This window comes from Tachypleus tridentatus, chromosome 8 (assembly GCF_004210375.1).
Source record: "Tachypleus tridentatus isolate NWPU-2018 chromosome 8, ASM421037v1, whole genome shotgun sequence".
NCBI lineage: Eukaryota > Metazoa > Arthropoda > Merostomata > Xiphosura > Limulidae > Tachypleus > Tachypleus tridentatus.
The window spans coordinates 19,504,606-19,522,918 of NC_134832.1; the positions used below are offsets into that span (position 1 = coordinate 19,504,606).

The 18,313-nt window shown below is 32.4% G+C and overlaps 1 protein-coding gene across 1 annotated transcript in view; it reads left to right on the forward strand.

The window, feature by feature from the left end:
- Window positions 1–18,313, forward strand: part of LOC143258630 (transmembrane protein 135-like) — a 76,832-nt gene that overhangs the window by 18,409 nt on the left and 40,110 nt on the right. The window contains 3 exon segments of the mRNA XM_076517870.1: window positions 5,108–5,200; window positions 5,597–5,630; window positions 14,401–14,466. Coding sequence (XP_076373985.1) covers window positions 5,108–5,200; window positions 5,597–5,630; window positions 14,401–14,466 — 193 coding nt within the window.

Here is an 18,313-nt window from a genome sequence, read left to right on the forward strand (position 1 = left end):
ACAGTACAGTATTCCCTCGCTATTCGCGGGGGTTACGTTATTAACCCCCCGCGAATAGCAAAAAACCACGAATATTGGATGCAGTTTTAAAACTTCTATGTATGAGATTATATGCGGTACTAAATGCTTCCCAGACACTTTCTAAAGACACTCTTACTCATTAATACAGTAATAATGTAGTAATATTGCATGCAGTCATGTATTTCACTAATGTAGTAATGATAATGTAAACACATTTTAATTTTGTACTGCAACAATATTTTAATCAAAAAGAAACGTAAGTACAGGAGGACGGTAACACCGCATAGTATAGTTACCCATACTGTATTATTGTACCGTAAAGTCATTTTCTATCGCATTACAACACATGTATTAGAATTGACAGAAAGTGGAACAAATTTAAAGGCAAACTTAGACAGATAAATACAGTACGCACAGTTCAGGTAATAATAATACAGTACAGTACAATTCAGTAATATGCAATTAAAAACATTATTAATACACAGTAATAATGAATATGCACTGTACATACAGTGTATGCATTTATAAAAAAATACGTACTGTATTGCAATAATAATTGAAAAAAAATTTAATATTGTTTGTGCACTCACCAATAATGAATGATAATAAAATGATGATGAAATTTGCTGTGCCATCGATGATGATGATAACACTAATGTACAGTATGGCACAGCTTAGCTGCTGCTTTACAGCACTTTAGGTAATTCCTCCTCTTCAGGCACTTAAGGAGAAAGCTTCATTTCTTCAGGAGAGTCAAGAGGTTGTGTTGTTTTTTTAGGAGAGTCAGGAGGAGGTGTAGTACTTTCTTCGGGTGTGGCTTGGTTTGACGTTTTGGGTACCTTCTTTAGGAACATAGTTATTGGCATCTGGTTCCGTTGTTTTTTCATAGTGATGAATAGAGTTTTGTAGGTCGACATGGTAGAGTTAATTGCATTTGAGAATTGCAGTGAACGAACCATGTAAGAGTCCCATGATTTGGCAGTCTCTTGCAAATCCTTTGCTTTTGACATGAGTTCAGCCAACCGTTCTAGAGTTCGACCCTTGTCCTCTTCCTCTTGTGATGGTTCTTCCTGGCCCTCTGTTTCTTCTTCACTGGCAGATTTTGTCAACTCTGCCAAATCTTCGTCCGTTAGAGGCTGAGAGTGGGCGTTAATCAGGTCATTGAACTCTTCATAAGTTATGTCATCAAAGCCTTCACCACCGATTAACTTTGCTAGTTTAACTGACTTGTTGACAGCATCATGTTGAATTTCATCCGGTGAGAACCCTTTGTAATCATGAACACATTCTGGCCACAGATTTTTCCAACATGCATTAAATGTTTCTTTTTTCTTGTCTTGAAGTGCCTTGTGTATGACTGTCAGGCACGATGCAATTGTGAAATTGCGCCAGTACACTTTCGACTGGAAGTCCTCATTCTCGTCTATTTCATCAACTAATTGTTGAAGACAGTTGCCAGTGTAAAGTGCCTTAAAGGCACGAATCACTCCTTGATCCATAGGCTGGAGGAGGGATGTTGTGTTGGGAGGGAGGAACTTCGATCTGGACTTCCTCATGATACAAATCCACAGGGTGATCGCCAGCATTATCCATGATCAGCAACACTCGAAATTCGAGTTCTTTTTTGCAAAGGTATTCTACCACTTGAGGGATGAAACACTGATGAAACCAGTTGGATGTCAGGATGCATAACCTTTTTCTGGTGCTTAGGTTCCTTGCCAGAAGCTGGTGGTGTAGGGCATTTGAATGGCATTGTAGGGTGTAAATAATATTGTAAAAATAAACACTTGAATTTACAGTCCAAACAACCACGTTGAAAACTCACGCGCGAATGAAAGAGAGAAACAGCTGATCAGCAGCACGCGTATGCAGCCAATCAGCAAGAAGGAGAAACTAAAGCTGTCAGCCATTGGCTAAATTCAAACCTATTTCCTAGCCTCCTCGGACCGAAGCTGCCTGTGTGTGCGTGTGTAGTGCGCTACTGGCTGTGCTTTGCCATTTGCGTTGTGGGGGAAGCTGAGGCAGTCATCCAATAGCAGCTCAGCCCATTGTTCGATAAAGACGTCAATCGATAAAACTGCTTGAGAGAGTAAATACAGACATACCCTCGAAAAGTGCTTTTAATCTCTATTACCTACAAAAGCCTGGTTTACCGAGCATTCATTTTTATGACGTTATGACGCTAACCCGGTATACCGCATACGATGTGATAGGGTTAAGAGCCTAAACCGCGAATATGCGGGGCCGCGAATGGGGAACCGCGAACAGGTGAGGGTATACTGTAATTAAATTTGTTTTGCTGGCTTATCACACACCAGGAGCTGTAAATCTTGTCATAGTTAGTCTGTTCTGTCTGAACAAGATTTTATTTATGGAGTGATATATCAATCCCCAAGGTATTCTAGTGGTAATGCTCTTATTTGGATGTACTCAAATTGAATACATTTGTTACTTGTTTGATGCCAGACTTCCTCTCTTTTGGTCTTCAGTTTCACATTATTTGGCCATGACTGTGGATGTGTTCAGCCAGGAACAGAAGGACCTTTTTATTTGTGCATATCCTTCCATTTGTCTTCTGCCTCAAGTTATTTCTCTCATCCAATCCACTCTATCTTGTGGCTCTTTTTCAGCTGGTTCATCCATGGTTTCTGTCTCTGTTCCTTCTGTGGAAACTACCTCTATTATAACTTCCTTTCTCCTAGTCCATCCTCTGGCAACTTCAACCAAGAGTGCTTCATCTCCCACACTTTGGCTTCAGTCATGGCTTTTGTCTGGTCCCTTATGAGGGGTTTAGGCCTATCCAAAAATGTAGTGTCCTTGTAGCCTCACTATGTCCATTTTCCTTCCATGTATGTGTATAAACATGAGTGGAGAATATTCTGTTTTTACTGTGTGTTTTCTTTCTCAGTTATTTCTCTCTTATTTTGATATATGCTTCTCCTTAGTCTTTGTCATACCACTCAGGTGTTGGAATGGAGTATAAATGTTGTTCTCCAAGCTCTTTCTCTTCCTTTCTTTGAACATTACTCCGATGTTCTTTATATTACCTTTCCTTAAAGAGGTATTTCCTTCTTTCTCCCAAACATCATCTGTCCACCAAGGAGATTTCACCATCATTCCTTTTTCCCTTCCTTCTATATCCCATATTTCCTCCTGCTCTGATCATACTGTTTCCTGTGTCTGATCTGTTCATTATAGTATTACAGTACCCTTCCATGGTTCTCACTCTCTTTCTCCTGAATTTTGTCAATTGTTCTGTTTTCTTTTCCCATCAGATCTTTTTCCTTCCAGTGTTTTTGGCTGCTCATTTCTGTCATCCTTTGGAGAATATCTTGGCTAGCATGTTGACTACTCCCCACACTTTTGTTTTGTGCTACCTGCACCATCTAGTAAGTTTCTACTCAAATAGATATAATATTTCCCTTGTGTCCATTCTCTGTACATGGGTACAACTCTGAGTGGGTAAGTTAGTTTTGTATCTTTGTTTTTAGTTTTTTTTTTTTTTCAGGGACCTACTTCACATGTATTCCTCTTTGTGGTGAATGGCACCTATCCAAGCATACTGTTATCCAAAACCTGCACTGTGAGACCTATAAAGTCTATCATGCACACTATTGAGATGGGGCATTCCATGAGACCACGTACATGTTCATCTTCGAGATGTGTTATGGCATAAATATGTTCATACTGGATTGTTCACACACAGACTTACATGAGAAAATCAGAAATAGATTGTTGCCAATCTCTGATCTTCTTTAGATTGCTGGAATTTTGAATGTTCTGCTTGTAAAAACAGGGGTTTTATGGTCACTTGTTGCAATTTTTGTACAGCGGTATGTTCCTATTGGCTATCTAGTGCATTTATTCTTCCCCTTATTCCAATGAAGAACAGGAATCCTTACCACTCCCCAATCTCTAGCTGTTGGAAAAACACAGTATAAGATGTGCTTTTGTCCTCATACCTGGCTGTTATCCTTATTCATGGTAACAAATTGCACAGTCTATCAGTTTGAGACATTGTAATGATTTATGTTTGTTTCAAGTACCTCAATGGTATTAATCCCTATGCAAATTCCTTCCATTTTCTTTTGGCACAATAAATGGAGAACATCTGTCCTCCAAATGAAACTGCTCACATGGAGAATTATCCTTTGGGTTGATGTAATTTTATTGATATGAGACTAGTAGATGCATATTTGATTGGTAGTATGTCTGGAGGTGTTTACCTGGAAGTGTTGTACAGGCCAACATTATACTAAGGATCACAACTATTGAGCTGTATACTGTAAATACACAATATATACGTGCTCTAACAACCTTCTTAGACATAGATACATATATATAGGTTGTATATATATAGGTAAAGTTAGACATGGTTTTCTGCCAAGTGAAATTCCAATAGATTTCTCCCCACCCTCTAGTGAGGTAATACTTTCCATGAACTTTCCCTTTCTGGAGCTGTTTATTATCATCTTTGTTAATTTTCTTTATATATGCTCATCTCTCCACTATCTTACCAATGTGGGAATCCAGCTATTAGTTCTGTGGAGAGGTGTGTAACTTTTTATGAAGATAACATTTTTCTTCATCTGAACCCTTCTTCATTTCTGGTGTATTTCTTTTGCCTCTTCAAGAATGAGTCTTTGTTAGTACATGAGATACTTGTACTGTGCATGACGGTATGAGAGATGTTGAACCTTATTGGTGGTGCTGATTGCATTGTGAAGTAGCACAGTACATGTTAATACCTGTAGGTCTTATAACATGGGCAGAAATTTTGTAGCAATAGCGTGAGATGTTTATTATCAATATGAAGTTTTGAGACAGCTATTTCTGGGATAATGGATTTATTTATATACAAAATTTCATTTCAACTTCATTGAAATGATGTTATAACTTAAATGTTGTATGTGGTTGCCTTTCACTGTAAGAGATGAAACACTGTACAGAAATAATTCTGTTATCCCACAAATAGCTGTTTCAAAACGTTACATTGTTCATAAGATAAGTGGGTGTCTTTTGAAGCAAAATATTAGTTGTCAGTTCTATGGAGAGAGAAGTATTTATATGATTCATATTATCTTAGGAAAATCATGGGAAAATTCTACTACCTACACTGTGCTTACATACCAGCTTTTACTGGAAGTTTTCTAGCAATTCTGATTGAAAGAGAAAGTAGGTAAGTATTTTATTTATAGTTCTATATTCTTATAATAAGTTATTCTTCTTATGAGAAAGGCTAGCAAGTGGTGTTAAATGCATTTTTAACTTCTGCTGTGACCAGTGCCTTTAAAAATAAGTAGAATTTTTAAACTGTGTGTTAAAAATCAATTATAATTGTATAAATTTGTTTTGAAATACACTTGTTTGTATTGCTTTATGTCCATGTATGAAACACCTCAGATTGAGTTTAAAGGTTAAAAAAGTTTGACTCAGCTTATAATAACTTTACAATTTATAATATTTTAATTATTTGTATGTTTGTGCAATTTTTATTTTATAGTTTAAACACCTCTTTAACAGTGTCATTTTGTGAAAAATGTTTTTTAAAATGGTTATTATTTTTTTCCTTTAGGCGACAGCCACTAGCCTTGTATGTTTTAAATATTGTAAGTATTTTTACTTAAATTTTGCAGCTGTAGGTTATAATTGAGTTTAAAGGCCATCTTAGGACTAATAATAATAATAAAAAAAGCAGATTAATATTCTCTGGGATTTTTTTAGTCTTTTTTTTTTAACTCACCATATAACAACCTAAATTAATTTAGGTATAATATTTTGATAAAGAAAAATTTCTTATTTCATATCAGTTGGACAGTATTTTGTATTTAATACTTATTTAAATGTCAAATACACACAATACAGTATTAATACACTACAAATTACATCTAACTCAAAAATGATTAGTTCATCATTGTTGATATCATTACTTGTTTAATATTTAATTAATCATGTTAAATTACAAAATTATAGTAATTCATTTTATTACATTCCTTAGTGAGTTAGAGGTAAGTTTACAGACTTAAAATGGTACAATCTGTGTTTTGGTTCTGTGTGGTGGACAGAGTGCAGAAAGATCATTGTTTAACTTTGTACTAAACAAACATCATCATTTTATTATCTTAAATATTCTATATTTTATATATGATAAAAATTATTAAATGTCTTAAATTTAGTTATTTTAATGTTATCATTAAAGATACTTTTTTTATTTTGATTATAATTTACAAAATGCTTATGTGTAGAACTATTAAAAATTTATATTTGAACCCCTAGTATTATTTTACTATGATAAAAGTAATATTTAGACATATATATAATTATAAGCAATTTCCAATACATATACATGTATAATGTTGTATTAGCATATCAGTAGTTTTTAAAAACCTCTTCTCTTTTGTTTTACAAGCCATCCTTAATTTCAATTTTTATTTCTTCTGTGTTAGCAGATTCAAATGTTAATGTAGTATCAACAGAAACTCTAGAAATTTTGACTTAAATATAATTATGTAAATCATTTATACATATTTTTAAAAAAGTGTTTAACTACAGAGTCTATGGAACATCATTTATTAGTTTTATAACTAAAATGATTTTTTTCTAAAAACTATTATATACAATAATATTTTAAGTCCTTTTAATTCTTATGTCTCTTATTCCTAGAATTTCAGTTGTATCTAATAATATCTTATGTGACACCTGTTAACCTGAAGATGACCTAAGAAGGTCGAAACATTGTTTTCTGCTTTATTAGTAAGTGTTAATACCCATAACTGCCATCCTGAAATACATTTTTACTTCAAGTGGGTTTCTTATTATCAAGACTTATGTCACACTGTATCATATTTCTCTAAAACTAAAAATACAATGTTGTTTCCTTATTATCTAAGGTCTAATAAATACTTTGTGTGAAGGCCAAGAGTGCCTTAAAACACACTGTAAATCTTTATTGATTTTAGAGAAAAAAATTAAACCTGTTTTTCACCATTTTTTTCTAATATTTTAGAAAATACAGGCAATAATGAAAAATTTATAATTTACATGATTATTCTTCTTATCTGTCTTTGTGTATTGGAATCATTACACTTTTTTAGAACTTCTCTGAAAAAGTTTGTCATAATAGATAAATTATGATACATAAAAATGGTTCAGTAATATAACATGTACACTCTTCTACTATTTTTACTAAAATTCCATCATACTTTGGAGTTTTCCTAAATTTCTAGACTCATAATTATAGTTTTCATGTTCTCATTATATGCAAGAAATAAATACATGGAATTGCTTCTTATTGTATGGAATGTTTTACATGGCTCATTTTCAATTTGTTTTATAATTGTTCCTACTACATTTATAAAATAATTCTTAAAATTGATTGCCAAATTTTGAACTAATACATTATCATTTCTTCTGTTCCCATTTTAAAATTCAGGTAATATTTCCTAATTTCTTTATCATTTACCCTATTAAGAAAATTCCATCGTAAGTATAAATCTTGGAGATACCTCACACTAGAAGATCTAAAATTCAAAAACTTAAAATGGGATAGAAAATATACATAGTTTAAAATTAATATTTCATTACTCAGCATAATTGTACATGACATTTAAGTACAACCAATCAGTGACATCACTCACATCACCTATATTAGCAAAGGTATATATATACTTTTGTTTTATTTGTGATAGGTCTATATTCTTTTATCAAAATTACTTCCTTTTTATGTTTACTAATATTATGTTCTTGACAAATAGTTTTAACAATTTTCATTACAATGTTTTTTATGTTTAAAATATCAAACATTTGATGGAGCATGTCCAGCTTCTACTATTCTTGTACATAAATTTGTACTAGTCTTTTCTACATACAGATTATTACAGTTCGTACATTCTACACTGTAAACTACTACTTTCTCAACATTAGTTGCTTTAATACATACCTTTAATGAATAAAATACAAATAGTAGGTTTATACTTATGCTAGCTCAATGTTTTATGGGTGATGTTATTAATTGGGTGTATTTAAGTGTCATGCACAATTTTGCTGAGTACCTAATGATGCAATGTTAACAGTGGTCAAACATTATTTTTAAATGATGGATTTTTTTATCCCATTTTATCTGTTTTGCATTTTAAACATTCCATTATGTTTTATATCTGTTTCACCTTTAAGAAATTAATTTTTAGAATATTAATTTTTTCTATTCTTAATTTTTGAGTAATGTTATTTCTATTCTGTTTTAAGCTTATTTATAATAGTTATGAGATGTTTTAATTTTTTATGCAATTATATTTTCAACTTTTTTCAATTCTGTTATTTCATCAGTGACCCATGGTTTCTTAAAATTGTTTTATGTTTTGTATAATGACTTTATATTTTTTGTCTCTTTAATTTATATTTCTATAAATATTTCTTAGCAAGTTTGTTTGTACAAGTATATATTTCTTCAACTTTATCTAAATTTCTTATTTTAAAATTTTTAATAAACTATTCCTCTAGCTGTATGATGTAGTTTCTATCAATATTTACTGTTGATGCTAAGTAATACAAAGAAACTACCATGCATTTTTAATACAATATAATTTGACTAACAAGTTAGTATTATGGATTAAATGCTTCTTTTTGCTTTCATTTCAGTACAAGGCACTAACCATTTCTTGAATTAAAAATAAAAATTCAAATATTTTGAAAATTTTTGAAGAATGGTGTTTTGTCAGAATTGATTGAAAAGTGTTTAGTATTAATCTTAAAGAAATATTTTCTACATCGTAAGCAAATAGCAATGAAAAACAACAACAAATCATCCAGGTAAATGTTTTTCATATGCATTCTTTGTTAATAAAAATTCACTAAAATCTTAAAATTAGAAAAAATATTTATCTTATATAAGGTTATTAAGTAAGATAATGAAAAAACAAAACAGTTCTTTACAACTTATGCTTGCAAGCAGCTTGTGCATTATGTAATGCAATAGGGTAACATGAGCCATACATTTGCAAAAAGACTTACAACTTCTGTAGCAGGATTATTAATTAGACACAGTGAAAGACAGTAACACTATAAAATCAAGTGTAAAGAGATGTATACTGTAGTGGGCTTTAAGCTATTCAGGATAAATGGTTGTAGTTTTGTATTACATTTTGCAGTCATTTTAAAAACAAAAAACAGGTAATCTAGATTTATTCTGATTTTATTATGGTGGTTCTGAGGTCAGTGAAATTGAATGGGCATAGATTTAAGGTAGAGAAAATTAACAGATAATATAAAACTTTTACTAAAAAATTGATATTCATTTAGGTGGTTTTAGAGATTATACAAAAAAATTCACAGTTGTCATACAAATAAAAGTATTTTTAATGTTAACGATTCAACACCAACTCCACATGTTTGTGAACAAATGTTTAATAAAAATAGTTAATTAAAAATCTTATCTGTTGTGTACAAAATGACTTTCATATTTACTAAAAGCTTGCAAAATGTTTTGAAGATATACAAAATATATTAAAAGTTTTATAATAAGGAAGTTGATGATCATAAACTTGGTTGAATTGACAAACCTGCAGTGAGAGAGCTAAGGTATGTAATGTTTATAATTAAATATAATTTGTTTTTAAAGTGTGGATTGGTCCTGTGGTAGAGTTCTGGATTTTGAAGCTGTGTGTTGCATTATAAGAGTGACAGTTAATCCCTTAGTGTAGATTGTGGATGATAGGGTATTGATGATTGGCTGCCTTCACATTGGTCAGTAGTTCAAAATTGGGGAAAGCAGCTTTACCATAAATGCAAATACAAATATACAAATAATTTTTCTTCAGATTCTTGGAAGCTTTTGATATTGTGTGACTGATGAAAAGTGACTGTACATGGGGAATTGTAATTGGTACATGTTTTATACCAAAATAAGTGTAAAAAAATTAATGGTGAAAGGTTGATGACATGAGCATAGAAGTAATAAAAGATATTGGTTAATTTTTTTTCAAACAGTTAGCAAGTTCTGTAAATTACACACTTCTATTTTATTAACTACTTGATTTGTTATTGTATTACAAGAAAGAGAAAATTGATTTGTTGTACCTACACTGTTTTTAGGACTAACTACAACTAGGAGTGATCTAAAAAAAATAAAAAAAGAATTTACTTTGGAAGTTAAGTAACTGAATTGTGTGTTACACTTAAAGTAAGTGTGCATGCAAAGGTGATTGCATTTTTTTTTTTTGAGTTGGGGTTTGTAGTTCATTGTCAAAGTTATGAAGCTTCTTATAGCTACACTTATCTGTAAAATCAATATAAAAAGTAGTGTAACTGAAGAGATGTAACAGGTATTCTGTCAATTACAGTGAAGCCTAATTAGTGAGAATAAATTATGATTATATGTTTGTTTTATTACTGACATGTAACAAGTATGATATTATAAAAAATACTAGTTACACTTATAATAACTGTTAGTCAAAACTAAGACACAGTTACAAAGATCTCTAAGTTTAACATTTTATGGAATATTAAAAAAATATAAACAGGTTTAGTATTCTATTTTAAATTGAGGGAAAGGAGTTTTATAATTGTATCTTATTTTATTGCTTTCTTCATTAAATAGGTTGTTTGAATTATGTAATTGTATTTTTTATTATTTTAGTACTTCATGAAAATGGCTATGTTCAAGCTAATGTGTGGATTTTTAACTTTCAACTAAGGTTCTTTCAAACTAAGGCATTTAGATTGAGTTTCAGTATGATAGTAGATAAAGCAGGAAAAAGAAGATAATTATCATTTTTAAGTTACATAAGGTAATATTTAGACATTTCACATAAAGTTAATAAAATAATTAATATAATGTAAAATGAAAATACCCCATAAGCTTTTTAAACTTTGCTTAAAATTTCATATCTTCCCTTAAGGGTTAAAATAACTAAGCTTCAAACTCCTTGTTACAAATATGCCAAATGTAGCCCAGTGGTTAGCTTGGTGGACTTTAGAGAAAATTTTTTGTGATTTTAATCCTTTTCCCTGCACAAGAGGAAATTTATGTTTTTTCTGAAACTGTGGGTGCATTATAAGAATGACAAAGAAATCCCCTTATTTGTTCTGACAAGAGTATCCCTATAGTTGACAGTGAATGGCGTTGAGTAACTGCCTGCTGTCTAGTTTGTCATTTCAAAATTAGGGATGGCTAAGAAAGATAGCATTCCTGTAACTTTGTACAAAATCCAATAAACAAAGATATAATTTAACTCTTGCTGTAATCTAAAGTGAATGAGCTATAGGCATAGTGATATATGTACATACTAAAGAGATATTTTCTGCACCACCACTGTATGAAAGTAAATTTAACGTGTGATAAATATGTTGTTTTGGAACTTTGTTCTTTTAAACAAGCATACACTTCACTCATATTAAGAAATTTTGGAAAATTTTACATGTTTCAGTTATTAAATAATTTAATGAAACTGACTGATTCATAGAAGTAACACACATACACACTTGTACTTAACAGGTGTAAAAAGTATATTAAAATTTATACTTCAGACAAACAGCTGAAAATGTGTATTAATCACTTGTTAATACAGTATGGAATGGTTTAAAACTTTGCAGAGCTATTGGAAACTGATTTAACTTATTACTTAAACAAAATTCAATATATTTTTATAATCATATTTCTAGAATGTAGCATTATTGGCTCAATATTTTACTAGTTCACCAATCCAGTTAAATCTAAATTCAAACACTCATTCATAAATTCAACATTGATACACATGTTTAGAAACTTCATTTTATATCACAATGATATCAACATTATTGAATTTATAGAGTTAAGACAAGTCAAACCAACAGTGTTAATAAATAATTTGTAAACCAATAAGTAAATTTTAACTTCATTGGACATAAAGTATGTTACATAATTAAAACATGTCTTCATATTTGCATTGATAAGTATTTTTCCATGGTATATCACTACACATTCTAAACATGTATTTCAACCCATATAATTGTGTATTGAGACTTTGTCAAAGTTCAACATTAAAATCTTAAAAATGCTATTCATATCTGTACACTGCTTATAAAATACAAGGTAGAAATTTATTGTTTATAGGTATCACAGTTTGTGTCAGGAATGTGGAAATAATTACTGGTATTTTCAGCAAGACATCTACAAAAGATCTTTGCTTGTATTTTTATTCTCATCATCTACTGTAAAAAAGAGGTGTTTTTATTTGCTACCTCTATAGTATTGATAAAGTTTGTAATAACAAAGAAATGTCGAAGAAAGTCATGGAGAACCCAATGACTCTTTTAAGAAAAAATACCCATACACAGGAAGTTATACAAAACATTATGAGAAATTTTGATATGAAGAAAGAAAACTGACATGTTCTCTTAAGCAGTAGAAATAAAGAAAGCACATTTATAGCTCAGGCTACTAAGGTGATTCCATACATAAATGATAATATCACCACAAAACTAAAGAGAATAATTTGAGCATGAGATTTGAATATTAAAATGGCACAAACATAGACATCTCCCTTAAATTATTAATAAGAAGTTCAGCACACAAGAAGGAAAAAGAATGTAGGAAAAAATAGTATAAAGCTATTAAATATGGACTATGAAAGATGCCATAGTGAGAACATTGTTTACAAAGTACCATGTGGTAGGCACTGTAGTCCACATGCAGGAGAAATTTGCCCAACTGTACATGATCAAATGTCTGAACATGTGCCTGACATTCCAAACCTCAACACTAACACTGCTATTGCAGAACATTATGGGGAAAAAAACAACATGGCCTACCACAAGCAAATAAGATCCTGACATCTGTTAAGAGGTTATATACGAGGGCTGTTCAAAAAATACGCGGACTGTTTGAATTGCGCGGCTCCAGTTGGTTCCAGGGGAATCCGTTTGGTGTCGCTAGGTTTGCACAGATCAGTTGATTATGACGCCATTTCCCGATTGCAGATATCTCCATTTGTGTATTAGCTTCGTGGTTTTAAGTGAAGTGCGATTTTTTTGTTTGGTGGATTTCAGAATGAATGACCTTAAGGAGCAACGACTTGCTGTGAAATTTTGTGTTAAACTTGAAAAATCTGTGACTGAAACTTTTGCTATGCTTAACACGGCTTACGGTGATGTTGCTATAAAGCGTACGGCATGTTTCAAGTGGCATGAACGTTTTAAGGATGGTCGACAGTCCATTGAAGATGATGAGCGTCCTGGACGTCCTTCCACGTCAACTGATGACCCACACGCCGACAAAATCAACACCCTGGTGCGGGCAAATCGACGTCTGACTGTCAGAGAGCTTGCTGAAGAGTGTGGGATATCAGTTGGATCTTGTTACGAGATTTTGACCGAAAAATTGAAGATGCACCGCGTTGCTGCAAAATTAAGCCCTCAGAACTTGAGTTTTTGGCCAAACACTCGATCACTGTTCTTCCCCACCCCCCTACTCACCTCACCTTGCTCGCGATTTTTTCTTGTTCCCCAAACTCAAAAGACCCTCGAAAGGAAGAAGATTTGAGACGATTCCCGAGATTAAGGCAAATGTGATGAAGGAGCTGGAGGATATTACAAAAGAAGCGTACCAGGACTGTTTCAACAAGTGGAAACACCGTTGGGATAAGTGTGTGCATTGGGGAGGAGAGTACTTTGAAGGGGTTCCAGACCTGTAACTTCTAAATAAAGTACATTTTGTTTTATGACGTCAGTCCATGTATTTTTTTAACAGACCTCGTATATGTCATAATCTTCTGGATAGAAAAATTAAAAAATCCATTTTAATTAAGAAAAAGAAACCTAAAATGAAAAGGCTGGCTTTTAGCATAGAGATGTCAATGAAATTTAAGATTTTAATGTGCTGAATTTTGATGAAGTCTCTATACACACTTATAAGGGTTGAAATATATGCTCAGATGTTCTATGTATGTATTGATATGATAAGATGGAAAAGTACTTACCAGTGCAAACATGAAGAAATGTTTTAGATACATAATGTATTCTATTCTAAATCCAATGAATTTAATAGCTTAGTTACTGGTTTGCACTGGTTATATATTTATAATTGTTGGTTTTAATTGTCTTAATGATATAAACTCATAGATGTTTGATATTTTAATACAATAGGAATATTATGGACACAGGTATAAGTTATGATTTATGAATGCTAATTCAGATTTTGCTGGATTAGTGAACTTGTAAATATCAATAGCTCCCTATGAAGCTGTAATAGCAAAATATTGAGGTAATAAAGTTATGTTCTGTAGATATAGGTTGTGATTTTATTTAAGTTTATAGAAATGTCTCATAATAAACTCCAGTTTGTGTTAAAGTTGAAAATGATAATAAAAAAAAGGAAATAAATCAAAGTTTATTTTACTTCTACAGGCTTCTGAAACAATCTTCCGAATGCTTGTGACAAGAGGGTATGCTCAGCCAATACCTCAGGGTGAGGTAAGAAAATATTTCCTGTATTTTACAAGAAACATTTGTGCTCTTTTGGTTAATGTTCAACAAGTTTATATTTTTAATTTGTAGGTAAATTTGATTAATTTAGATGAGAGGATTAAAGTAAAAATGATGAGATTTAATATATTAACTTGTACTTCAAATGTAATGAAGAAACAAGTGAAAAATGATCATAAATTTTGTATGCTGATTTTGTGTGGTGTATGCGTTACATGTAAAATTACAGTGATTGATATTAAATTGGATTTATCAAATAAACAGTGTGAAGAGTTGAAATTCTTAATAATGTTCACAAATTATAATGGTAAGTTATGCTTTATAGTGTTATATATATATATCAAATAACTCTAAAAAAAAGTTTGTTAAAAGTCCAAAAATCTCTTAATTCTCATGACTTCTGCAAGCATGTACCCAATATTTACCTTGAAGTGAAAGGAGTTAATAATTAAAACAGTGTGTACTGAAGATTAATTGTAATATTGGATTTTTAAACTTCACATTTTTAAAATTGGCATGTTTAGTTTATGTTATTGAAGACAAATAATCTATTTGATCAAAAGAGAAATGGTGCTAAACAATAGACAGAATTTGTCTAAATTATAAGAATTTAAAAATAATACACATCAATGTTCATTGTATAATTTATTGCATTCTAAAGTATGGCCATGTGGTTAGGTCACTAAACTCGTAATCTGAGGGTATTGGGTATGAATCCCATTCAAACCAAACATGCTCACCCTTTCATCTGTGAGGGTCTTATAATTTGAGAGTTGATCCAATTGTTCATTAGTAAAAGAGTAGTTTGTGAGTTGGTGGTGGATGGTGATGACTAGCTACCTTCTTTCTAGTATTACACTGCCAAATCAGGGATGGCTAGTGGAGGTATCCATTGTATAGCTTTGCAAGAAATTCAAAAAATAAACAAAATCAAACAAACGATCCTCAGGATTTCCACTCTTGGCCCATCGAATTATTGAGAATGCTTGTTCCTGTCTTTTATATCCCACTCAAATGCCTTAGCCAAATTTTAATTTGCAAATTTCTCCCCCATCTTCTATCTAGGTACTATTTACAAGCACCTCCTCCTAATAAAGTAATGACTGTTTTCTGTAAAAGTATTTGATATGGCTATTTATCAACAGGAGCATTGTGATTATTTACTGTTTACATTTTGCATTTCAATGTGGTCAACCATTACCACAGTTATCTTTTTATTTATAATATTACATTATTTAACAATAAAACAAACTTACTGAAGGATAGGAGATCCCAAGTTAATGTTTTTACTACTAAAGTCAACCAGTCTTCTCCATTTCTGCTCTTTCATGTTTGTCAACAGCCAGTGGAGGGTAGGGGTCACTCTGAATTAAAGCTGTCTGTGATGTAATCCTTCCTTGTTAGCAGAAGGGGCAACAAGTGACTACTTGGTTCTTCCTCCTGATATTGCTGTTTATGTTGGGAGATATGCCACTCAGTTAAGAGGTTGGATAGTTATGTCTTGTTCTCCACATTTAAATTTATTGGTGGTCTAGTTTGGAATCTGTGATCACTCTAAACTGATTGTTTTTTTTTTATATTTGCCTTTCTCTCGGGACTTTCTTGAGGTGTATATTCTCAATCCAACTTTTGTCTGAAGCATATCAATGCTCCCCTCAGCAATATGAGGATGTGTTGAGGATTTTGCTGAATTCTACATCAGTCAGATTGTCTTCTTCCATTCTTTTTTTTTTTTTTTGGGGGTGGTCTGTGGTTGGGATTTATTGGACAGAGATGCTTTGTTAGAAAGGGTTTGTTTACTGTCTTCTGCCCTCAAGGAGTTATGGGGAGCTCCTTTTCTCCATCCCATGTTGCTTGCTGGAGTTCCTTGTTGGAATCCCAAATTGATATTGTCTGTTTATATTTGTCTTTATTATCTTTGGCTTCTCAATTTTTTGGTTCTTATTTATGAGTATTAGCTTGCAGTGTTTCTCATTCCCTCCTTCAGTTTCCAGGTTTATTGTTTCATATATTAGGGTCAATCCATATTCTCAAAGATCTTTAGCTTAAGCAGACTGACAACAATGCTATTGATGACTATCCCAGGGGTGGGGGAGCAGTGGGAGCATGATTACTTCATATCCTGGAAATTTGGAGCTCTGTCACCAAGGTTTTAATGATACTTCAACTTCTGGCTTCAGGATTGGTCATTCAATTCATGACATCTCCACCTTTGTCTACTTAGCCTGTTGCCTTTTCACCTCCAACAGATCCATGATAAATGGAGCTCTGTTCTCAGGCCATAAGAGAGTTATCAGTGTAAAAAGAATTTGAGAGGGTTGATCTCATTCTTCTGGGATTTTATTTCCATTTATTTGTGGTACTCAAGAAGACAGCATATTAGCATCTGCTCATTGATCTATTTTGACTTAACTAATTTTTAGATCCTCCTTGCTTCACTATAGAATCTTTTCTCATCATATGATGACACATTGCACCAGGATGCTGGATGACTAAGTTTGATATTACAGACACTTATCTCCATATTCCCATAGCAGAATCTTCCCAGAGGTTTCTCAGGTTTGTGCACAAGGGTCAGGTGTTATAGTTGCAGGGTCTTTCTTTCACTTTTATGTAAGCATCTTGTGTTTTCTGAATCATCTGCATTGCTTGGGCCTGTGCATCACTTGTCCATCAATTAGCAGAACAACACTCTCAGATTCTCCTTCAGAAGCCATGAAAGCAGGCTTCCTTATCAGATAGGAGAAATCTGTTTTGTCATAGACATTATCTCATCCATTTAAGTGTGTTTTCAATACTCACTTAAATGGCTCTAAACCAATCCCTCTTGGACTTCAAGCCATGGAAAATGCCATCACACTTTTACTTCTGTCTTTTTCTCTCTCTTTTGAGGGGTGTGGGCATCCCTCAGGCTTCTCATTTCTTTGGGACAAGCATGTATGAGGTTCATTCAATGGTCACTGCATGATCAATGGATCATCCGTTCTGATCCTTTAATAATCCTGTCTCATTACTCAGGACCAACATCATCAGTTGTGAATGGTTGTTGGGTTGGAGCAATAGTACCACTGAAGTACCCATTCCACTACTTTGTCTTGAGATCCATCTTTTCACAGATACATCTCTTCATGGATTGGGAAATGATCTTTAAGGTTAGGAGTTCCAGGGTACGTGGACAGAAGATGAGTTTACTCTCCATATCAACATTTTTGAACTTCTTGCATTTCATTGGTAATGACTCAAAGTCCATGTCTTTTAAAAGAAAAAAATTAGTATGATACATTCTGACAATTTCACAGTTAATATTTAAGAATGGGACTTCCTTCTCATAAGGTGGCTTTATATAAGGCATCTCTATCCATTGTTTTTAGATATTATAGAATTGGAAGGTTTTTGGATCCCCAGTTCTCTCAGGTTTACTAAAATCCTTTTGTATTCTTCAGTCTAAATTATCTTTTCAGTTACAAAATTTGGATTTTACAGTTGTTTTATGTGCGTTTTCTCATATTTCGTTTGAACCCTTAGCTTTGTGTTCTTTGTTTCACCTTGCTCTTAAACTGCAAAAGAAGCATACATCTACTAGCCTTGAGGCAACTCCTAGCTAATTTCATGCTATTTTATGTGAATTTTGCTACTGCATAAATATGTCATCGTGCAATAAAAGGCCTCCATCAGTAGAAGGGTGAAACACTTCCGTGTGCAATAATCTTCTTCACCATGTGCTTTCACTCATGAAACTTCTTTCTCTTCTTTTGCATTATATTATACAGAAATGTGTTTAATTTCTTATTTCTTTTGAATTTGCTGAGATTTGCATTGTTCACAGAATATTAAT